General features: G+C 44.7%; 1 protein-coding gene and 1 long non-coding RNA gene across 3 annotated transcripts in view; both read left to right on the forward strand.

The window, feature by feature from the left end:
• LOC133493407 (peptidase inhibitor 16-like) overlaps window positions 1–23862 on the forward strand; it is a 63341-nt gene extending 39479 nt beyond the window's left edge. Inside the window, exons 6-7 of one of the 2 annotated variants that reach the window (XM_061806750.1) lie at window positions 20631–20699; window positions 20895–23862. In XM_061806750.1, the coding sequence (XP_061662734.1) occupies window positions 20631–20699; window positions 20895–21178 (353 nt within the window). In that variant the 3' untranslated portion in view covers window positions 21179–23862. Of the gene's footprint in view, window positions 1–20630 lie in introns of both variants that reach the window. The other variant, XM_061806741.1, reaches the window with a different exon arrangement.
• Window positions 5411–9890, forward strand: LOC133493430 (uncharacterized). Its single transcript, XR_009792976.1, has 3 exons — window positions 5411–5550; window positions 7028–7135; window positions 9873–9890. It is a non-coding gene; the product is annotated as an uncharacterized LOC133493430 (long non-coding RNA).
• Window positions 23863–25237: the final 1375 nt, after the last annotated feature.

A 25237-nucleotide genomic window follows, 5' to 3' on the forward strand; every position in this document is an offset into this window, starting at 1 on the left:
GTACCTTGAAAAATGAAGGTTAATCCAATATCATTTAATGGTGTTTTTCTCTGTAATTACGAATTTTCATGGTGAATTTTTGCCCCCCCCGAACCCCAGACTGGTGGCCATCCAGGCCACCAAACACGAGGCGTCCGGGCGGACAGGTCAGGAGGACAACCCGGACGCCAAGCACCAGGGTCCCCACGGGGCGACTCGGGCGGACGACCTCTGTGAGGAACCAAACGGCGAAGCAGGAACCACAACGAGGCAGGCCACTGCTCCGGACGAGAACCTCCCACGCCGTCGTTGCAAGACAACCAGGGATTGGTCGCCAACGAGGCCAGGTCATCAAGCGGCTGGGAGCCATCTGGAGCGAATAGGACGATGGAGAGAAGGACCAGAGCAATGACCACCACCCTCCCGTAGTCTCTCCAGCTCCAGGGTGGCTCCACAGAACTCCCCAGCTCCTCCTGGACAGCAACGTGAGAAGGCGGCGGCGCCAGTACCGCCCCCTCCTGGACAGCAACGTGAGAAGGCGGCGGCGCCAGTACCGCCCCCTCCTGGACAGCAACGTGAGAAGGCGGCGGCGCCAGTACCGCCCCCTCCTGGACAGCAACGTGAGAAGGCGGCAGCGCCAGTACCGCCCCCTCTCGGACAGCAACTTGAGAAGGCGGCGGCGCCAGTACCACCCCCTCCCGGACAGCAACTTGAGAAGGTGGCGGCGCCAGTACCGCCCCCTCCCGGACAGCAACGTGAGAAGGCGGCGGCGCCAGTACCACCCCCTCCTGGACAGCAACTTGAGAAGGCGGTGCCAGTACCGCCCCCTCCCGGACAGCAACTTGAGAAGGCGGCGCCAGTACCGCCCCCTCCCGGACAGCAATGTGAGAAGGCGGCGACGCCATCGCCCCCTCCTGGACAGCAACGTGAGAAGGCGGCGACCCAATCGTCATCGCCACCTCCTGGACAGCAACGTGAGAAAGCGGCGACCCCATTGTCATCGCCACCTCCTGGACAGCCACGTTAGAAGGCGGCATCAGCATCACTAACTCCACCTCCTCCTGGACGGGAGCGTGAGGCGGCTGGGGAACTGTCGCCACCTCCTGGACAGGAACGTGAGAAGGCAGCGTCAGTGTCACCGTCGCCACCTTCTGGACAGGACCGTATGGGCGTGCCCGTCGCCGACAGAGCAGGAACGGGGAGCGACCGCGGGCCGGTCGCCGACAGAGCAGGAGTGTGGAGCGTCCGCGGGCCGGTCGCCACTGCCACTCCAGAGCACGGACAAGAAGCGGCTGTGGAGACGTCGCCACCTCCTGGACAGAAACGTGAGGTGGCATCGGGTCGGTCCCCACTGCCACGTGAGCTTGCAGTGCATCCGTTGAAACAGCAACGTGGGCGTGGCGCGGTGGCGAATCCGTTTCCAGGGCAACGTGAACCTGAGTAGGCGGGGAGTCAGTCGAAACTGACACGTGGGCGTGTCTCGGGAGCGGGTCAGTTCCAACTGCCGCGTGAGCTCTGCTCGGAACCGCCAAAACCTCGACGTGGGAATGGCAAGGAGGCGGGTCAGTCTCCACAGCTACGTGCACTTGGCGAGGTGGCGAGTCTGTTCCCACTGTGGCGTGCACTTGGCAAGGGGGCGGGTCGGTTTCCACGGCAACGTGAACCTGAGTCAGCAGCGAGTCTGTCGCCGTTGCGACGTCAGCGTAGCTCGGCTGGTTCGCCAATCCTTGCCGGACCTGGGCCGTGAGAGCCGCCAATTCGGCGCTCTGCCGCTCTATCTCCGCCCGCATCTTGCGGCGGAATGCCTCGTGATTTGGCGACTCCTCCTCCCTCTGGGCTGGAAGCTTCGCCACCAGCTGCGGGTCTGCGGGTTTCGCCGTTGCCGGCGAGGAGTGGGAGGACTGTGTCTTAGTTGCCGCGCAGCGGGAGGCACAAGGGAGCGCCTGGCCGGGACATCTCCTCTGACCGCCACGCGGAGGTCCCGGGTAGATGGCCAAGCGGGTTCCCTCGTACAGATTGGTGTACTTGGACCTCCAGGGCGAAGTCGCTCGGGTGCTGGAAACACGGGGAGGTGAAACAAACTGACTGGGATGAAAGATCGGACGAGCAGATTCATAGTCAGAATAATCGGAGTCGTACTCCGCCAGCCGGTCATACAAATCACGGTCCTCCTCATATTCCGAAAAGTCAGAGTCCAGAAGAATATGAGGAGCCGGACGGGTTGTGTTCGGGACGTATTCATACCTCGCTGGCGGAGCGTAAGACACGGAAGTGGAGGACGTCAGGGAGCCTACCTGGATTGGACAAGCTTGGTCCTCCGACAGACGGTCTACCTTGCGTCGGTCCCGGCGACGCCGGGTCTTCCCTGCTGGGTCCTGTTGTGGCCAGTTCGTTCTGTCACGTCCCATCGGAAACGAGAGTAGGACCCAAATGCAGGAACTCGGAAGACGCAAGGTAGTTCAAGAAGAGACACGTTTATTGTATGCAGAGGTCGGGGAACAAGCAGGCAGTCCGGTGCCGCAGCGGTAGTTGTGACGTCGGGCAAAGAGAACAGATGAGCGGACAGGCAGGAGTCGGTACACGGGGAAACAATCAATGCAGGCAGAAGTATCAAGGAGTCAGGCTTACAAGGTTGGTCAGAGAACGGACGAAGGTCGGTACACACAGGTTCAATCAGGAATACGAGAGTGCTGGAACGGGACATAAAGCTCAACGAACTGGCCCCGGACCAGTCGTCACCGGGTCCTATATATACAGGGGATGATCAGCCCGCATGAGGCGCAGGTGTGTGCCTCCCAATTAGCGTAGCCGCGCGGGCACCCGCACAGCTTGTGCTGAAGCGGCAGGATCATGACAACGAGTAGAATTCATTTATTTATAGAATTCTAAGCGCACATGAAAACCAATTCAGCGCAGTGAACCACAGCCTGACTCTTTTTTTTTTAAACAAGGAAGCACAGTCTCCTGCTAATTTTCCTGACTCCGCCCCGCTTCGGCTCTTAAAGGGGTACACTCATAATTACAAACACCGTCCACCTGCACAGTCTGGGCAACATAGAGCAAAGGGAGTTAAACATGCTGCTTGTGTTTACTCTCGATAATAATAAAAAAAGAAGTGTTCTTGCTTTGATGACTGTTGGGGTAAGTGAATAATAATTGAATGTCTATTGACCTGTTTAAAACGTCTGTCTAAGTGCTATGTCACTAAATTATGATAATGGTATTAGGTAACAACTACATACTCAGGTATAACAACTCAATAAGTTATTTTAAGGTCTTGAGATTAATCCCTAATCACACCCGCAACTTACCATTTACGGCCCCGCATATTTGTAAACCTTGCTCTCGAAGTTTTTTTTTCCCTATAATGTGCGCATTTTCTATATGTCATACTAAAACTGTTGTTACATATCTACATCCATTAATTACGAGCAGCAAACAGAGAAAGATCTTCCCAATTATTTATTGGTAAGTGCATTGATTTTGTAAATGAGAGTTTTGAGAGCTTGATATTTCTACCCAGTAATTTTGGGGTGCATCCATTTGATGTTATTTAACTGGTTAGATAAATAAAAGTTTGCAGTGGTAATGGATAGGCTGACAGATGAGGTTAGACTGGAATCCCCTTGGACCATGATGTTCGCAGATGATATTGTCATATGCAGTAAAAGCAGGGAGCATGCAGAGGAACAATTGGAAAGATGGAGACATGCACTGGAAAGGAGAGGAATGAAGATTAGCCGAAGTAAAACAGAATATATGTGCGTGAATGAGAAAAGTAGAGGGGGAAGAGTGAGGCTACAGGGAGAAGAGATAGCAAGGGTGGACGACTTCAAATACTTGGGGTCAACAATACAGAGCAATGGAGAGTGTGGTCAGGAAGTGAAGAAACGGGTCCAAGCAGGTTGGAACAGCTGGCGAAAGGTGTCTGGTGTGTTATGTGACAGAAGAGTGTCTGCTAGGATGAAGGGCAAAGTTTACAAAACAGTGGTGAGGCCGGGCATGATGTACGGATTAGAGACAGTGGCACTGAAGAAACAACAGGAATCTGAACTGGAGGTGGCAGAAATGAAGATGTTGAGGTTCTCGCTCGGAGTGACCTGGTTGGATAGGATTAGAAATGAGCTCATTAGAGGGACAGCCAAAGCTGGATGTTTTGGAGACAAGATTCGAGAGAGCAGACTTCGATGGTTTGGACATGTTCAGAGGCGAGAGAGTGAGTATATTGGTAGAAGGATGCTGAGGATGGAGCTCCCAGGCAAAAGAGCGAGAGGAAGACCAAAGAGAAGGTTTATGGATGTGGTGAGGGAAGACATGAGGGCAGTTGGGGTTAGAGAGGAAGATGCAGGAGATAGGCTAAGATGGCAAAAGATGACACTCTGTGGCGACCCCTAACGGGACAAGCCGAAAGGAAAAGAAGAAGAAGAAGATAAATAAAAGTATTTAAAGTTGGGAGCATTTTGGCCTTCCAACAACTTTGGTTTACTTTTCTGAAGAGTGGATACTTCTAATTGTATTTCTCTTATTCTTTGAGTAAAATTGTTTAATGGCAGAAACTAAAGTTTTAAACCACTAAAATGGAATCATTGAGAGTGGCGCGCATATTGGGTTTGGATAAAACTCAAGTAATATGGGAAAAGGAAAGTCGAGAGTGACATGCGTGTGGCTATTCCCAGCGTCATTCAACAAACTTCAGAAGGTTAAAATCAAATTACATTTGTATCGTGTAGGGCAGTGGTCCCCAACCCCCGGGCTGCTGACCGGTACCGGTTCATGAATGAATTGGTACTGGGCCGCCAAAGACCTAATCAATTGGTTCTGTTGTATTCATTATCCAAATTTGAGCAATCTTTTATTTTGAAAAAATGACCGGATCCTCTTGGTTACATCTCGGTCACTTCAGCACCAAGATTTACCCCCAAAACCTAGCAAAATGGGTAAAGAAAAGCATGTCTTTTCAAAGTTTTTTCGAAGGGGAAAAGGCTCAGTGAAGAGACAAAAGAAGAGCCTACAACCTCCAAGAAAAGAGTTATTAACAACATCAAAGCACGTGCCCGACTTTTTGATGAGCATTTTGGACGTGGAGTGTTAGAATTACTAGAGCCGCTGCAAAGATTTCTCAGAAAAAAGTCGCCACGGGCAGCACATTCAATCTCCCAGCTGGTGCACGGACACTTGTCTTTGCTATTAAAAGAGTTCGAGCGCTACTTCCCAACCAAAAAGGACCCACAAACAGCCAAGGGTTGTATCCGTGACCCATTTATCAACAAACGAGGTGAATTCAGAATGTCTGTGCAACAAGAAGATCAACTGCTGGAGATTGTATACGACGGTGGCTTTATAGGTATTTTCGAGACAAAAACTCTGTCCATGTTCTGGATTAAAGTCATTGCAGAATACCCGGACATCACTAACAAAGCACTGAAAACCCTGTTGCCATTTCCAACATCTTACCTGTGTGAAGTGAAGTTTTCTGGAGTGACCAAAACAACGGAATAAACTGCGCAACACATTTTGGGTGTCATTGTCTCCCGCAGATGGGAACAAACAAGCTCAGGTGTTAGTATTATGGTGAGTTAAAATTTTCATGTACTTTAAATTAATTTTCATGGCGTATCAACTATCTTATTTTCAAGGCACGTTTAAACATTAACATTGCGAGAGCCTGGTCACCAACAGAGTGAAATGAGGAAGAGGGGAAAGGAGAGGAGATGCTTCAAACTGACCAATTTATTTAATCTGTTGAAAAATGCCGTGTTTAATAATTTAAAAGAAAATTTAAATGTTGTGTAGATATGTATAGATAAAAGAGAAAGAAATGTGGAATTGCTGGTTCTTGTTCTTTACTTTTTCACGTGTATTTTTATGTTTATTATTTTACTTACTATTATTAATATTTATGATCATGTTTATTATATTCGATTTTCAATACAAGCAATATTAAATAAACGACTACTAAAGTACCCCCCGGTCCACGGTAAAATTTTTAAAGCATTAACAGGTCTGCGGTGGTAAAAAAGTTGAGAGCCACTGGTGTAGGGCACCACGTCTTTTTATAGTGGTAAATTTAAGTTAAAATGATGAAAATGAACCAATCTCGGTGTAGGGTGCCCTTGCTACTTCGGGCTTCACTTTTTGTGGCTTCAGTGCGTTGTGGTTTTATTTTCAAACCCCCCCCCAAAAAAAAAAAAAAACTTGGAAAAATACAGCCATAGTGGCATAATGCGGGAAGACTCATTGATACAAGGCCTATGATTGGTCTCCGGCGTGACATCGACCAATGAGAGCAGGTGTGGATTTATCATGTGAGCTGAATGGCTGCGCATCAGCGAATCCTCACCCAGCAACCTTTGTTGCACCCTTTCTTTTACCCTTCCTTTGCGCCATTTTTGTCTACCCTTTTGACTGCGCGATAACCTCTCGTCTTCACAATGTCACTGAAGTACTGTGCTTACAAAAGCTTCCTCCGAAGCGCCTAAGAGAAAGAGCAAGATGACGATCAGTGAAAAAGTAAAACTTCTGGATATGATCAAAGATAGCAGAAATTAAGCTTTTGTGACGCAACATCATGGTGTGAATTAATCCACTATGCGCTACATAAAGAAGGATGTGCCAAACATCCGTAAAGTGCTTTAATAACTTATTAAGGAAGCAAAACGTGGTCTCTCAGCGAAATAAGAGGATTTTTTGCAAAAAAAGGCGTCAAGTTTGGACACCACATGATCAGGACAAAGGCGAAAGCCCATTACGATCAAATCCTGCCTGGTGACCATGATGAAGAAGCTGAAGAAAGTGCTGATGAACCTCAACCCAGCACTAGTGCTGCAAGCAAGAGGAGAAGCTTTTCGGCAACCAAAGTTTGGTTTAAGAAAATTTCAAAAGCGTTACGCCCTCAGAAGCGTGCCTCTGTATGGGTAGGCTTCCTTCGCTGACAGCAATGCTGCTCGTCGTTATGTAGAAAAAGAATTTGGTGATACAATTTGGTGGTAAATATGGCACGGGGTGTCGAATTTAGGAATTGTGTTGACGGGGTTATGTCCTTGTACAGGGGAATTTTGAGGCAGAAGAAAAAACAGACAACTCCCCATCACCATGTTTTGCTCAAAGATAAAAACCCAAGTTACACCACCAGCACCTCCAGCAGAATTTTCTCAGAGTGAGTAATGTTAATTACATACGTACTGCTTTAAAAATGTTACTTTGAAGCACAAGGTTTTAATAAATAAAGATTTAACGAGACACTTGTACTGTTAAAAACGTTTGTCTTAAATATGGACAATATAAATGTACTGTGCTGTTGATATATTGTAAACATTTTGGTTCCCACATACACAAAAAAAAATCTCAAAGGTAAAAAAAAAAAAAACTGTAAAAACTATGTACACCGCCAGCCCATTCAGCAGAAGGTTTTCCGAGTAAACATTGATAATTACGTACTGCAATAATGTGCAGCATCGGGCTTTATAGAGTACTGTTGGAATTTTTGTCTCAAATATGCAAAGTATAAATACTCTACTGTTGACATATTTTAAACATTCTGTCGCCCCCACTCCAACCCTTTCCCCGCTCAAACACAAAACATATCTCCATCTTCTTCTTTCGGCTTGTCCCATGAGGGGTTGCCACATCTTTTTCCATCTAAGCCTATCTCCTACGTCTTCCTCTCTAACACCGACTCCCCTCATGTCTTCCCTCACAATATCCATCAACCTTCTCTTTTGGTCTCCCTCTTTATCTTTTGTCTGGAAGCTCCATCCTCGGCTCCCTTATATCAATGTACTAACTCTCTCGCCCGTTTCTTCACTTCCTTACCACATTCACCATTGCTCTGGATTGTTCACCCCAAGTATTTGAAGTCGTCCATCCTCAATATCTCTTCTCCCTGGAGCCTCACTCTTTCCCCTCCATCCCTCTCATTCACGCACATATATTCTGTTTCACTTCGGATAATCTTCATTAATTTCCTTTCCAGTGCATGCCTCCATCTTTTTAACTGTTCTTAAACCTGCTCCCTGCTTTCACTGCATATAACGTCATCTGCGAACATCATAGTCCAAGAGGATTCCAGTCTAACCTCATCTGTCAGCCTATCCATCACCACAGCAAACAGGAAGGGGCTCAGAGGTGATCCCTGATGCAGTCCCACCTTCACCTTAAATTCTTCTGTCACCCCTCTAGAACATCTCACAACTGTTCTGGTGCCCTCTTAAATGTCTTGTATTATTGTAACATATTTCTCCGCCACACCAGACTTACGGATGCAATTACTCTCTTGGCACTCTGTCAGAGACTTTCTCTAGATCCACAAAGACACAATGTAGCTCCTTCTGACCTTCTCTGTACTCTTCCACGAGCATCCTCAAGGCAAATAATGCATCTGTGGTACTCTTTCTAGGCATGAAACCCTACTGTTGCTCACAGATACTTACTTCTGTCCTGAGTCTCGCCTCCACTACTCTTTCCCATAACTTCATTGTGTGGCTAAGCAATTTTATTCCTCTATAGTTCCCACAGCTCTGCAAATCGCTTTAATTCTTAAAAATGGAACAAGCACATTGTTCCTCCATTCTTCAGGCATCTTCTCACCCGTAAGTATTCAGTTGAATAAGTTGGTCAAAAACTCCACAGCAAACTCTACAAAATGCTTCCATACATCAAGGAGGTATGTCATCAGAACCGACTGCCTTTCCATTTTTCCTTTCCTGGATGCCATACTTACCCATCACTTCTTCATTGTCCCTGTTTCCTTCACCAACATGTCCATTACAATCTGGATCAATCATAGCTCTCTCTTTGTCTGGAATGCTCAAAACTACTTCATCTAGTTCCTTCCAGAATTTCTCTTTCATCCGTGGGTCATGTGGGGCCTCAGCGCTAATCACATTATACATAACACCCTTACTTTCTAGTTTCAGCCTCATCACTCAATCTGATACTCTTTTCACCTCCAAGACATTCATAGCCAGCTCTTCCTTAAAAAAAAAAAAAAAAGTGCTCCATTTACCTTCCCATCTACTCCATGGTAAAATAATTTAAACCCTGCTTCTAAACTTCTAGCCTTACTACCCTTTGCACCTTCTCTCTTGGACGCACAATATATCAACCATTCTCCTAATCATCATGTCAACCAACTCCTGATCTTTTCCTGTGATAGTCCAAACATTCAATGCTCCTACACTTAGTTGTAAGGCCCTGTGCATTCCTCCTCTTCTTCTGCCGACAAATCTGTTTTCCTCCTCCTCTTTGTTGTCGACCCACAGTAGCTGAATTTCCACTGACTCCCTGTAGGTTAACGGTGCCGGGGGGCGGGTGTTGTTAACTGGGCCACGACCGATCCGGTCTGGGATTGTTTAGATGAGCACTCATTTTTGTCTGGCAAAGTTTTAAGATGACGCAACCCTCTCCATTTATCCAGACTTGGGACCAGCCTACAGATTGCACTGGTTTGTGTCCCCATAGGGCTGCATTTTTTCAAATAATTATGATATCTAGATTTTGTGAGGAGAGTGGGGTGTTTGCATAGTTTTAGTCAGAGTTTTATTGCAGCTCTGTTCAAATCATGACTAATTTGGCCTTTACCTTCTGTGTCCTTGACTGTTCGAAGAAATAGAGGTCCAGGTTGACCAGAAAATTTTAATAAATTTTACTGAAATGCCATCTGTGCCAGGTGCTATTTCTGACTGCTTATATTTTAATACACTATATAACTCTGTCATGGTTAACGGGGCGTCAAGACTCTCCTCACTTTGCATGCTTACTCGAGGAATGTTTTGATCACTGAGAAAAGTTTCAATTTTTTTCCTGGTCAGGTTGGATACATATAAGCTCCTATAAAAAATATAAAATGCTTCCTTTATTTCTTCTTACAATCTCACCACTGCTCTGGGACAAAGTACGGTGCTTGTGATCAACTACATGGACGCCTGCTGCCTTTCATCTTTTGACCTCTCTGGAACATTCGCTAACTTGGAATATTCGCTGGAAAGATCATTTGCCTGTTTGGAAACATCCTCAAACTTGGAATATCCGCTGGAAAGAACATTTGCCTGTTTGGGAGCATTCGTTCAACGTTGGTGACTATTCACTGTTTTGGCTCGACTACTCTGTGAACTTCTATTTCGTGTTTATTTCATCGTGTTTATGTTGTATTGTTGTGTGTGTGATTAAATTGTCTTAAACGCAATATAACTGCCTTGCCGCATTTTGCTGGTTTGAGCAAAGGGGACATTAGTCTAAATTTACACGTTAACACCATCTATTTTCTGATCCACTATCCTCACGAAGGTCGCAGGAGTGCCGGAGCCTGTCCCAGCTGTCATTTGATAGGAGCAAGCTGAGAATGAGAAAAGTGAACGAAGTAAAATCCCAATTGGCCGCGCAGCAGTCATTTTTCACACAATATTCTTCAATAGCAAAAGCCACCACCAAAGCATTGTTTCTGGGTTCGTCACATCATCGTTAATAACAAGAAGTCCTTCCAAGATGGAGAAATTGTAAAAAAATGCATAGCTCACTCGTGTTTCTGATCTTTTCAAAATAAGGTGGAAATATTATCTTCAATAAAATCTCTGCAGCTGTAAAGTTGTACAGTTACCCGGCACTGTGAAGCCATGGCTGATGTGTGGAAGGATATCTCGATTGTGTTTCTCACTGTAGTTGGACGAATCCACAGACGTGAGGTACACAGCCCAGGTGTGCATTTTCATTTGTATGGTGTTTAGTGATAATCAACATCAAAAAGACAAGAGAACTTCTCTTTTATCAGTGCATATATAAAAGCAAGGTAAAAATATGTGTAAAATGGACTGCATGAAAATGTATTGCGCAGGATGTTTAAATCAGCGTGGTTTAACATTAATACCGCAGCTAAATGACAAAATGATGGTTCAGGATGTTGATGACTCTTGGAAAAAAACTCTGTGTCTCCTGGTGTTACATCACATTATCTCAAGTTTATGAGGTTCCCTGGACCCTGCCACACTTCCCGAGCTCTGTTGGTGGTATGATGGGACTCTGTCCTCCTGTTGTCGTTTGTTTTAGCATTTTTTTAATACCTTTTTTAAGTTCAGCTCGAGCCGTGTTGTAAAGAGCTCTGTCACCTGACCTGAAGGCAGGGTCATGGACCCTGAGGACAGAGCTGACCTGTCTGGTCTTCCAGGTTTTCTGGTTTGGAAAAACCCTGATGCTTTTCTTCACACACACAGTTTCAATACAGAACTTGATATAGTCCAGTGTAGCACCTGTGTATATGTCCAGGTCCTGGTGGTCAAATAGGTTCCAGTTTGTTTGTTGGATGTAGTCAATTTCACTGAGTGGAGTCTCTGGCCTGGTTGTTACAGTCTTTGCGGAGGGCCTGGATCTGCGCCTGAGGGGTATTTATGAAGGAATAAGGACCAGGTAGATGTGGTCTGAACCACCAATGTGGGGGAGGGGTGTAGTTGTGTAGCTTTTGTTGGAATACACATGGTCTAAAGAATTTTTACCCCTTGTTGGACATTTAACATGCTGGTGGAAGTTCGGGATTCGTTTTCAGATTGCTCCAGTGAAAGTCCCCAGCTATAATGTGAACACCTTTGGGGTGGGCCTGGTGGTATTCATTAATGATGTTCAACATGAGAAAGAGTGAGAGCGCAGCGGTAGTGTGAGCATCTGGTGGGATGTAAACAGCAGTGATGCTGGCTACCGTTGGTCCCTATGGACATAAAAGGGCCAGCATTTAACAGATATGTTCTCAATTTCAGGTGCTCAGTGTCACTCAATAATCATGCTGTTGTTGCTCCAGTTGTCAAGCCCAAATACATAGAGCCCCCCACTTCTGTTTTTACCAGCATTCTCAGTCCAATGCCAGAGGTGCCGAGTGCGGCCTGCTAAATGCACACAATCATCAAGAATGTTCATGTGAACCAAGGTCTGAGTTATGATGAGGACAAAGCAGTCAAGAACACAGCAATTATCCCCATGTTGTACTTCTAGCTCGTCTGTTTTGTTGCCGATGAATCTGGGGTTGGTGAGGCACTGACTTAGAAGATTTCTGTAGGTTCTTCTTTTGCCTCACTAGATGGCCGGACTAACAACTAGTCTGGAATGTTATGTTTGTGCTGAAAAGTGGCTTGAAACTGCCATTTTGTGTCGTATCTGAGGTCCAAATGTTATGGTAGGGATAGGGAGGGCCACAAGCCATAAGTCCGTGCATTAACCCCGTGCATGCGCGCCACCATCATGTCTAATTGACAATTTCTTGTCAAATGAGTGGAGGACACTGGGCTGTGTCTCCTCTTTGATGGTTGTTCATCCCAGGAGCTAGGATTCTCCATGGTAGATGGGTTATTCTTGATGTAAGTATCGGTGAGGTTCTCAAATTGGCACCATATTTCCTCTCTGAAAATCAGTCTTTTGTGTTGTCCCACACAGCAAAGGGGCTAATGCTCTAGTGAAGGGTCTCACTCAGTAAAAGAACAAGATAGTGGACGCTCAGTCATCCAGGAGGTGTTCAGAGTCAAGCTGTCTCCTCCCCCATATTGAAAGGAGTCAGAAAAGGGCATTTTGTTCGGATGCCCCCTGGATCAATGACTGTGGTGTCATCTGCAAACAATGTTTAACAGCTGCTTGCGTTGAGGTGCCATCATTTGTGTAGCACAAAAAGAGCAGCGATGAGAGGACACAACCTTGCCACAACCCAGTACTGATTGTGCGTGTGGATTAGATGGTGTCCCCCAGCCTCACTCGCTGTGTCCTACCTGTCAGGAAGTTGCAGATCCACTGGCAGGAGGCAGGCGAGAAACTGAGCAGGAGAAGCTTTGCGGACGGGAGTTCGGTGATGGTGTTGAATGCAAAGCTTATGTCCAAGAATAGGATCCTCGCACAGGTTCCCATGCTGTCGACGTGTTCAAAGATGAAGTGGAGACCGATGTTGACTGCATCATCCGCAGACCTGTTTTCTCGGTAGGCAAACTGCAGTGGGTCCCAGCAAAAGAAGAATCATCTTTGTCATGAACATGCATGCAAGCACACAAACTTTGTTCACTGCATTTTACCCAGCACAGTGAACATGCATACTTGTTAGTGGAATACACTGAAGCAGGGGGCACCTGAAGCACCTGGAGAAGTTCAGGGTATCACTGTCTTGCTCAACAACAGCGCAGCCATGAGTACTGGGGATGGTCCAGTCGGGACCTTAAAACGAGGGCCCCAACTCTGGCAGGCAATGATCTTAACCTTTGTGCTAAAGCTGACCTGATTCTCTTGTGGTGATGCAGCACATAACATTCCAATTACTTCATGACCACAAATGTCAAGGCAACAGGCCTGTAGTCATTTACAACCAAGATTGCAGAGTTTTTGGGAACTAGGATGGTGGTGAAGCTTTTGAAGGAGAATGGTATTTCGCAGAATTCCAGGAAACTGATATGAGTTGTTCAGTCCCTGTATGACCGCAGTCAGAGTTTGGTCCGCATTGCCAGCAATAAGTCGGACTTGTTTCCAGTGAGAGTGGGACTCCGCCAAGGCTGCCCTTTGTCACCGATATTGTTCATAACTTTTTTGGACAGAATTTCTAGGCGCAGTCGAGGCATAGAGGGTGTCTGGTTTTGTGGCCTCAGCATCCCATCTCTGCTCTTTTGCAGATGATGGGGTTCTGTTGGCTTGATCAAGCCGTGATCGGCAGCTCTCACTGGAGCGATTTGCAGCCGAGTGTGAAGCGGCTGGCATGAGAATCAGCACCTCCAAATCCGAGACTATGGTCCTCAGTCGGAAAAGGGTGGCGTGCCCTCTTCAGGTCATGGATGAGATCCTTCTGATGAGGACTTCAAGTATCTTGGGGTCTTGTTCACGAGTGAGGGAAGAATGGAGCAGGAGATCGGCAGACAGATCAGTACAGTGTCTGCAGTGATGTGGACTTTGTATGGTCCGTTGTGGTTAAGAGGGAGCTAAGTTGAAAGGCGAACCTCTCAATTTACCAGTCAATCTACATTCCTACCCTCACCTATGGGCATGAGCTGTGGGTCGTGACTGAAAGAACAAGATCCCGGATACAAGCGGCCGAAATGAGTTTCCTCCACAGGGTGTCTGGGCTCTCCCTTAGAGATAGGATGAGTAGCTCGGTCATCCGGGAGGGGCTCAGTGTCGAGCCGCTACTTCTCCGCATTGAGAGGAGCCAGATGAGGTGGCTGGGGCATCTGATTCGGATGCCTCCTGGACGCCTTCCTGGTGAGTTGTTCTGGGCATGTCCCACCAGAAAGAGACCCCGAGGACAACCCAGGACTCGCTGGAGAGATTATGTCTCTCGGCTGGCTTGGGAACGCCACGGGATCCCTCCAAAAGAGCTGGAAGAAGTGGCTGGGGAAAGGGAAGTCTGGGTATCCCTGCTGAGCTACTTCCCCCGTGACCCGACCCAGAAAAGCGGCAGACAATGAATGCCTGGATAGTATAGTTTTACATGCTCTTTTCACACTTCGTCAGCCAACAAAAAGAGAAGACACATTTTTCTTATCTCTCAAGAATAAAGAAGAATATAAGATTTTGTTTCTTTCAAAAAATTGTCAGGTCAAATAATTACCCCCAAAATATATCCAATAATTTTCAGCGACTAAGCACCAATTTCTCTGAAACTAAAAGTTCAATCAAGTTTGAACCCCCATGAACATAACGCTTCAACATGTCCCTATTGAAGGACCCGGATTTGGATTCTTTCATGAGAAAGGAATGGGATGACTTTTTGAAATTCAAAGATTGCTGAACCATATCCCCATCTCTGCTGTGGAAAACCGGGAAAAGTGTATAGAGAGAGGAAGTCATATCATACTCTTCGTATGAGGGAAAAAAACAACAGCAACAGTTGGAAAATGGAATTGAGGAAAAAATTAAACGTCACACAGAATAACATGCAATTAATCCAAGCATCTTTGATTCAAACTTCCAAAGGTAAAACAGCAAAAAGAACAGCTTTTCTACAACAATTAAGATACACTAACTTTGACAACAATAAATCAGGATAATTCCTTGTGAACCAACCTCAGGAAGTTGTACCTTATGAGGAAACCTTAGTACCTGGAGAAAACCTATGCAGACATGGGGAGAACATGCAAACTCTACTGCGAGGCCGCATTTTATCCAAGGTCCTCAGAAATTGCCGCCGGTATCAAAGAATGCAAATTAAAACCAGCAAATATTAGAAAAGCTTCTTCACTCTTGCTATCAAATTGCTCGAGGCTAAGTGAAGCTCTGTCGTGTGTTTCTATGTCTCGAAGTGTTTGAATGGCTGTTTATTGTCATACTGGAGCAGCTCCAACTATCCATCCATCTATTCATCCATCCATTTTCTTAGCCACTTAACCTCACGAGGTTCGCGGGAGTGCTGGAGACTATCCCAGCTGTCAACGGGCAGGAGGCGGGGTACACCCTGAACTGGGGTCAGCCAATCACAGGGCACATGGAGACAAAAACCCACACTCACAATTACACCTAGGGGCAATTTGGAGTGTCCAATTAATGTTGCATATTTTTGGGATGTGGGAGGAAACCGGAGTGCCTGGAGAAAACCCACGCAGGCAAGGGGAGAACATGCAAACTCCTCACAGGCGGGTCCGGGATTGAACTGGTCTATCAGCAAGAATTCTGACCCTCAAAGACCTGTTAGTCCGCCTTTAAAAGTCCACCTCCACTCCGTGTATTATCCTGAATCAGATGCACCCGTGTGAGGCCGTTAGCTGCATTAAGACACCTGTCCACCCTGTACAATCAGTACGACTCAAACTTGTAACATGGCCAAGACCAAAGAGCTGTCCAAAGACACCAGAGACAAAATTGTACAACTCCACATGGCTGGAAAGGGCTACAGAGAAATTGCCAAACAGCTTGGTGAAAAAAGGTCAAAAGTTGGAGCAACCATGAGAAAATGGAAGAAGCTAAACATGACAGTCATTCTCAATCGGAGTGGAGCCCCATGCAAGATATCACCTCCTGGGGTCTCAATGATCCTTAGAAAGGTGAGGAAACAGCCCAGGACTACACAACAGGACTTGGTCAATGACCTGAAAAGGGCTGGGACCACCATTTCCAAGGTGACTGTTGGTAATACACTAAGAGGTCATGGTTTGAAATCATGCATGACACAGCGCATGTCAAGGCCTATCTTAAAATTGCCAATGACCATTTGGATGATACAGAGGAGTCATGGGAGAAAGTTTTGTGGTCAGATGAGACAAAAATTTAACTTTTTGGTCATAATTCCACTAACCGTGTTTGGAGGAAGACGAATGATGAGTTCCATCCCAAAAACACCATCCTGACAGTGAAGCATTGGGGTCGTAGTATCATGCTTTTTTTTTTTTTTGCACATGGAACAGGATGACTGCACAGTATTAAGGAGATGATGACCATGGCCGTGTATTGTGACATTTTGGGGAACAACTTCTTTTAGTCAGTCAGAGCATTGAAATGGGTCGTGGCTGGGTCTTTCAACATGATAATGACCCGAATTACACAGCCAGGAAATCCAAGGCGTGTCTCCGTAAGAAGCATACCAAGGTTCTGGCGTGGCCTAGCCAGTTTTCAGACCTAAACCCAATAGAAAATCTTTGGAGGAAGCTGAAACTCTGTGTTTCTCAGCGACAGCCCAGAAACGTGTCTGAGCTCGAGAAGATCTGCGTGGAGAAGTGGGTCAAAATCCCTCCTGCAGTGTGTGCAAACCTGGTGAACAACTACAGGAAACGTTTGACCTCTGTAATTGCAAACAAAGGCTACTGTACCAAATATCAACATTGGTTTTCTCAGGTGTTCAAATACTTATTTGCAGCTGTATCATAATAAAATAAATCGTTTAAAAAAACCCATTGTGATTTCTGGATTTTTCTTTTTAGATTATCTCTCTCAGTGGACAAGCACCTACGATGAAAATGTCAGACCCCTACATGATTTCTAACCGGGAGAACTTGCAATATAGCAGGGTGTTCAAATACTCATTTTCTTCACTGTAATTCCAAGGCCTAATGCTAACACAATGATGTAGGAATATTTTGGATTGAAGACTTATGAATATAGCCATCCTGATCGCGCCAATAAGTTGATCAGTCAAATTTATATGAAGTTGCAACAAAGACGTGTTGTTTTCAAACCTCAACTTGAAGAAATCAATTTTAAGCACAATCACCACACCCAATTTCTTCAGTTGGGTACAAAAAACACAGTGGGACATTTCCTGGTTGACGTCACCTTACGGAACTCTGCCTTACAATGCAAATACAGATGTGACAGCGTACAGTATAGGATGCACGTGTGTTCACATTACATAAAGTATAGTGTTGTAGTAGATGTAACCATTGAACATGTTGACAAAGACTGCAGACCTTTGAAACGTAGTACAAGTCTTGAATCAAAACTGGTTGCATTGATCTACTATTTGTACCTCGACCACTCTAAGTACTGGTGGCTGCCGCGTGTTTTCGTGCACCATACACAAAGAGTTGCAGCTTCAGTTCTCAAACATAATTGAAGATGGGATGTCTATTTATTAAAATATTCTCACCGAAAAGAAAAAGGAACACAGACGATGACCCATAATGCAAACCGGCCAAAGGAACTGTAAAATGTGCCCTTCATCAATTGATCATTAAAATGAAAGCTATTTCTAAAATCTGTTTGTTTTTATAAGAAAATGCTTTTAAAATTCTAGTTCCCATTTTCAAGCACGAAGGGGATGTGCAGAACTGTGGGAACTTTAGAGGAATAAAGTTGATGAGCCACACAATTAAGTTACGAGGAAAAGTTGTAGATGTCAGACTCAGGACAGAAGTATCTGCAAGCAACAGTAGCATTTCATGCCTTATTTGCCTTGAGGTGCATCTAGAGAAAGCCTATGACAGAGTACCAAGAGAGGAACTGTGGTATTGCATGCGTAAATTTGGTGTGCCAGAGAAATATGTTAGAATAGTACAGGACATGTATGATGGCAGCAAAACAGTGGTGCGGTGTGCCGTGGGTCTGACAAAAGAATTAAAGGTTAAGGTGGGACTGCATCAGGGATCAGTTCTGAGTCCCTTCCTGTTTGCTGTGGTAATGGAAAGGCTCTGACAGATTAGACTGGAATCCCCTTGGATCATGATGTTCACAGATGACATTGTGATCTCCAGCGAAAGCAGGTAGCTGTTAGAAAGATTAGAAATTAGAAAGATGGAGGCATGCACTGGAAAGGAGAGGAATGAAGATTACAAGGAATATACATATCCTTATGAGGAATAATTCCTATAAACAGAAATGTCTTGTTCTTTGTTCTTGTTGCTTTGTTGTTTGTTGTGCAGCACCGACTGCCCTGGTATAATGGTGTTTTTACACACGTGGCTTATCAAGCTGATTCTGATTCTGATTAGCTGAAGTAAAACAAAATATATGCAGTCACTCACATTTGACGAGCGTGACCGTGCTCACATGCCTTTGTGCTCGCCAATCTGAACAGTCGAGCACGAAAAATCATGCGTGGAAAATTTGTTACGAGTAGAAAAAATAGATATTGAAAGATGCCACTTATTTTGTGTAGTCTTGACATTAATTTACGTGTTTATTTCATAAACATTGTTAAATGAACAAGCCTGCTCCTAAACAATCAGTATTCACCTGGAAATTGGAAATGCAAGTTCTGAGCATGTCCGGAAGTGATGTCAAATGTGCATGTTCAGAGCTTCTTCACGTACTGCGAGCGCATTTATGTTGAAAGTCATCAACATAATGAGCCATGTCAAAGGAAATTCAGTTACACCTGGGGTGCTCAACGCATCGATTGCGAGGCAATTTTGGTTGATCGTGTGACGGCGTGCCCAAAAATAAAGAAAACGTTCGACTGTTATCCACCTCGTCGCATGATTCAGGTGTCGCCAATACATCGAGGGCACGCAGATGACGCACATTCTAGCAAGCGGCCTCCTATTTACAGCCGTCACGGCGATGCGTGCACCACCCCCCTCCTCCCCGCCCCGCTAACTATAATCTGTATGAGATTGTGATTTACTTTGAGTTGATTTTAGTTCTAAGGGTCATTTTCCCATGGTACGTGTTATGTTGAAGTTGAAAACTTTTCCCCTCTACATGCTTTAGCAAGATATAGATCATCTACTGCTAGGTTTCATCAATGGATTGACAATAGATACCGCTGTAAATTACGATAGATTATAACAATACATCACGATTGCCGAAAGGAATGTTTGCTACAATGTATCGCTAGCTTCTTGCCACTAACGCTGATTATGCTGATTAAAATTTCAGCATTTTCAAAACATTGTGGGTATAGAACGTTCGTGTTTATTCCTTGACAGGCCAGTGCATTTAACTTTTCTTCAGATAAAGTTTGACAGATCAAGAATGTTTATTGATGAAAAATGTTAAATACCATTTTATATCATGTTTACTAATATCAGTTGAAATTGGAAATGAACATTTCTGAGTTTGAAATTTTTCTTTTCTATTTTAGTTATGTATTTGCTTATTTCATTTTTAATTTACAGTTATGTTATTGTAATCCAGTAATTTATTTTAAGGTCTTGAGATTCCATCCCTAATCACACCCTCAACTTTATCTGCGAGTATGACTGAGGACACTCGTACATTTTTCATATGTGTGTTACTGTATATGTGCATGAATAAGAGGGGTGTAGAGGGAAGTATGAGGCTCCAGGGAGAAGAGATAGAAAGCGTGGACGAGTTCGAATAACCTGGGGTCAACAATACAGAGCAATAGTGAGTGTGGTAAGGAAGTGAAGAAACGGGTCCAAGCAGGTTGGAACACCTGGCAGAAAGTGTCTGGTGTGTTGTGTTGACAGAAGCGTCTCTGCTAGGATGAAGGGCAAAGTTTACAAAACATTGGTGAGCCCAGCCATGATGTACGGATTAGAGACTGTTCTTTCACTTAAGAGACAACAAGAAACAGAGCTGGAGGTGTCAGAAATGAAGATGTTGAGGCTCTCTCTAGGAGTGAGGATCTTGGATCGGATTAGAAATTAGCTCATTTGAGGGACAGCGTAGATCTTAGATTAGATGTTTTGGAGACAAGGTATGAGAGAGCAAACTTCGATTGTTTGGACATGTCCAGAGGCAAGAGAGTAAGTATATTGGTAGAAGGGTGCTGAGGATGGAGCTGCCAGGCAAAAGAGCGAGAGGAAGATCACAGAGAAGGTTGATGGATGTTGTGAGGAAAGACATGAGGGCAGTTAGTGTTAGAGAGCAAGATCCAAGATAGACTTTTATGGAAAAAGATGACACGCCTTGGCGACCCCTAACAGGACAAGCTGAAAGTTTGTTTTGTGCAAGTTATTTGTTGTTATTATTAGTTATTTGTTGTTTTTTATTTGCTGCTGTGTTATTTGTTGTTGTGCTTAGTTATTTGCTGTTGTTTCATTGTCATGATTAGTTATTCTGTTGTTTGTTTTGATTTGCTGTTACGTTATTTGTTATTGTGTGCTGTTGTGGTTTTTAAATTCCCATTGTCTTTATTTTCTGTTGTATTTTGCAGTTTGATCCACCCTATTACACTTATTACAGACTAAATAATTTGATCTTGGAACATTTTTTTAATGAAATATATAGATTCTGACAGCTAAAGTAAAAATCTGTTCAAGAAAAAACATGGTAAATGTTAGTAAGATTTTATATGTTGGTGCGGTCCACAGTTCCCGACATGGATGACAAAGATGGTGAAGAAGAGGATGAGGAGGAGGAGAAAAAGCAGAAGGAGGAGGGTATGCTTCTTCCTGCCGCAACAACAGATTTATTGCACCAGGCAGACGTCACCACCAGAATCAGCAGAACTAGCAAAACCACCTCTCTGCTACCAACTCATACACTTCTTTCTCCTCTCGTAACATCTAAGTCCAACTTCCTCTCGGGTGAGGAAAATAAGGAGGGTGTGCCTGTCCTTCTTGTCATAACAACAGAGTTATACCACCAAGTAGACGTCACCGGCAGCACTAGCAGATCCATTCCATCCACACAGACCCCCACTACAGTCCAGAGGAAGGCAGCCATAAGAAAGGAGGTGGATTCAAAGGCAAGACAGCAAGAAACGAGAATGGAGTGCGAACCAGTCTTCACAATATCTCAGAAAGACATTCCACCCATGACGAGTGCCACTTCCTCACCTTCCCCACCTCCATTCATTCTTCTGTTTCTTTCCTTTATCCTGATCATAATCATGCTGCCATTGTGTGGAAGAGGATGACATGCAGACATACAGACAGACACACCCACACAGAAAAATATCTCAATTTGTTCAAAACAGAGAAATCAGGGGAAATTTTGAGATATGATGACAAGTGTATACATAGAACTATTAGAAATGTATTTCTGTAGAATAACTATAGTTTCAAGCAGCACAATAGTGTAGTGGCCAGGATATTTACCTTAGTTGATTGGTTGAATCTTGGCTCAGACCCTCCTATGTACCATTTGCATGTTGCATGAGATAGCTAGGAAGCTAATGAGTATGGATACAAACTAGCATGAAGAGACAAGATGGTGACGGTGACAAGGTAAAAGAAAAAAGCGACTAGTGACAATGTAAATCCTTCAGTGTCGGTTTAATAGAAAGTGGACTGACACATTTGGAGCTTCCAGCTGGAAATAAATGTCTACAAACAGAAAGTTACAAGAGTTTTTACAATTTTGTGAATTTATTTTGAGATTAATGAGATCTTTTTCAAGTTGTAATTGTCCAGGCAGGGTTTTTATGGTGTTTAAATGGCAAGAGAAGATTTGGAGCACCCAAGTGCAGGGAACCAAGGAGGAAAGGCAGGAGTGCAGGAATATCAAAACATGTTTTAAATTTCCAAAAAAGTCACAGCGGCCTGCAGTCATTACCGAGGAACAAGGATCGGGGCCCGCCACAGCTGCTTAGAATGATGGATGGGGTCTGCAGGTACTTTTTCAGCCTGCTGCCGTAGAGGTTTTGACAAGACCAGAAAGAAGACGGGCAGAGTACACAGGAATTCACAAAGGTGGACTAGGAAACATTGATGGGACGAGACAAGGTGATGAAATCTGCATGGAACGAAGTGACTTTATTTAACTGTTGATAATTCTGGGACTTTGAAACTGGGGCAGAAAAACAGGCAAAGCAAATTTGACCTTTACTTGGATGTCTCCATCAGGGAACACGCAGAGGTTCCAAATAGATGACCAATGACTTGTGCTTAGACTCACAGATATTGGAAATGGTGACAAAAAATGACAGGCATATGAAAAATGACCAGGGGAAGAACCGTAAATACCAAAATCGAGGTCTGAACATGTCTCAGAAAGATTAACTACAACTTGGCTTCATAATTCTTTCTTCCTAATCTGATAAAGGTTAAGGATAAATTTAAAAAAGTTAAAAAATAAAAATGAAAACTTAAAAAAAAGGAACAATGGGGGTCAAAACTCACCACTGCAAAACGTGACTAAGAAAGATGACGTGGGAGAAGCCTAGCTTTGACATATGACAATGAATCAACAAGCACTGAAAGAAACCAGGGAACTAAATGCAAACAAATTGATGAGAGAAGGAACACTCAGGTGACAAGGTGCAAATGGCTGGAGGGACCTCATTGGTTGATAGAAAAATGGTGGAGAGAACAGGTGGAGACAATAAATGAGCACATAAGAAGACATGAACAACACGGAACACAGTAAAAAGTAAACAAGACAAAACAAATGAAAAAAACATGACAGTAATGTTGGTTTAACTGTACATAAAGTTATCATATTTGCGTGTTTGCTGTGCTTAATATGCTTGAACAATATGATGCAACAAAGAATGGTAAATTGGGCGTGAAACAGCATGAGGCGGAGAAGAAGCCACAAAGCTGCAGATGGATTATTCTGCACTCCACACTCATCAGGAAGATTCTGCGTTCTACACTCGTCAGTAGAAGACATGCCAAGAGTTTTCGTTGTTTAGCACATTTGCTTTGTTTATTACGTTGCAGACCGCCCTAACAAAAAAAGAGTGTTCTAGGGATGTGGGCAAAACAGGCAGGAGATTGTGACTGTACGCATGCCCTATGTTCTCCTCACGAGTAAACGTTCCTATTGTCTTCCTTCTTTGAATATCGTACTTTAAATGTCCTATGTCATGTTTAAAAAGCCTGACTCTCTATTAAAAAAGGGCGAACAGACAAGGCTTCAAGTGTTACTTGCTGCAAGGGGAGCGACAGGGCCTCTCCCTGCTTCCAACCAACTCCTACTTGTGTCCCCTTGCAGTTTATTTTTATTCACATAAATCACATGATGAGTGTGTGCGTGTGTGTGTGTGTGAGAGACTGCCCGATTGATTACATCTGTCTGATTGATGACATCTGTTTTCAAGACAATGAGTTAAAAGGTAGAAGCTAGGTGGTGATGTGTTACCAACTATAGTATGTACAAAATGAGAACATATGAATGAATTCTTTAACATTTCCCTCCTGTTTATCATTTTGGAAATACAAGTGGGGATATTAGAATGCTGTTGCCTTTTCAGAAAGTTCATCATTTACACTTGAGCGTATAAAAGGCATCAGAAGTTTCCTTTTGGCTGTAGGTGCATAAAATCAGGGTCTACTTGTTGTAGAAGGGCATAGTTCACAAAAACATTTGAAATTGCTCCAGCCATCATAGATTTCAAACATGGGATTATCATCGTGACAATTCAGAACAAACCCAGAACAGTAATTAGAGATATAACGAACTTCATCATAACGAAATACCACGGTCCAGAGGAGAACCAGGACCAAAAATAAAAATTAAAAAATTGGGTGAACATCGTTGCTCATTTCTGAACCATTCAGGTACGGGTACATAGCAGCCCAGGCGAGTCTAGTGTAGATGGTCTTGGTGCTGGAGTCGAGAAACATATAGGAGAAAGGCAACGGTTGAGGCAGTCTGTATTTGGAGCAGAACTCAGCTGGCATCTCTCCGTGGAACTGCTTGACTTCGAGGAGGTCTTGCTTGGAGCCCACCATCACACACGGGATATCACTATCCATGTAATGTTGCTTGTATATGCTGGCACAATAGTCAAAGGAATGTGGGTCACTGGCATCAAACATGAGACAAGCGACGTCGCAATCGGAGTCTGTCGCCTTCAGGAAGTCCGCCTCCACGTCCACTTTGTTGAGGATAAGGGACTTCTCTTGATTGCTTATTTGGACCGTGTTTATGGCAAAGGGGGAGAAGGCACAGTCGCCACTCACGTTGGTCACAGTGTTGCGGCCTACAAAGGCCTGGAGAAAAGTCGTCTTGCCCATCCCTCATTGCCCAATCACCTTGCACAGAAATACTGAACACTGCGATTGGCGTTTCTCCAGGTCCGCCTCTCTCTCTCTCTCTCTCTCTCGTCAGTGTGACTGCAGAAGTCTGCAATTCCTTCTCTGAATCGGTTAGCCGAGGTATTCTAGGTGCTCCAAACAACGGTGGATGTCGAGATAAACACACAGCCTCCACTGTGGAAGCCGTGATTAGAGATGCAAATGCTGGCTGGTGGTCAGGACACTCATGTAGACATCGGCGCCCCGTGGCATGTAAGGGAAAGCAGAGAACAGATTCTTCAGCTCTGCTGGTGGCAATGCAGAGTGCTTGTCCATTTAAAGTCAGGCCATTGCCCTGCACGCCATTGAATGTATTTTTCCAAACAACAGTCTTTACATCTTCTAAGGCCTCTGGTCCCAATGGATTTCCAAAACAGGGTTTTTGAAAATAGTTGAGCTCAGCATTGTTGAGGACATGGTCGTTGTCATGGTCGGGGATGTAAAAGATTCGACTGAGCGCTTTGACACTCTGAGGTTTGAGCTGTTTGTTTTCAGGGTCATACAGAGGGGCGGTGTTGTGGAGGACCACCTTCTGTGCGAAGTAGACCAGCTGTGATATGTTTCTCAGATTCGTTGTAGAACACTCGACACATGTCTCAATCTGAAAAAACTGGTTCATGATGAGGATAATGGTTTCCATGGAGTTACCCAAGCGCAGATCCGACTTGTTCCACACAAGGATGATTGGAACTCTTGAGGATCTCTCCTTTCAGTGTCTCCTCATTCTGCTCTTTTTCTGAGTCGTTGACGATGTGTGTAGGCACTTAGTGATGTCAGCAGTGATGGTCATTTCTTCAGCTCGAGATGGAACCTCCTCAGGGAACTCCTTTCCAACCAAGGACATAATGAGGGAAGTCTTCCCCGACATAGCAAGCAGTACGGTTGCGCAGGAAATGTGAGCCAGTCTAATAAACTAGACTTGCACTTTAACCAATCAGCTGCCCACACATTGA

This window comes from Syngnathoides biaculeatus, chromosome 2 (assembly GCF_019802595.1).
Source record: "Syngnathoides biaculeatus isolate LvHL_M chromosome 2, ASM1980259v1, whole genome shotgun sequence".
Taxonomy (NCBI): domain Eukaryota; kingdom Metazoa; phylum Chordata; class Actinopteri; order Syngnathiformes; family Syngnathidae; genus Syngnathoides; species Syngnathoides biaculeatus.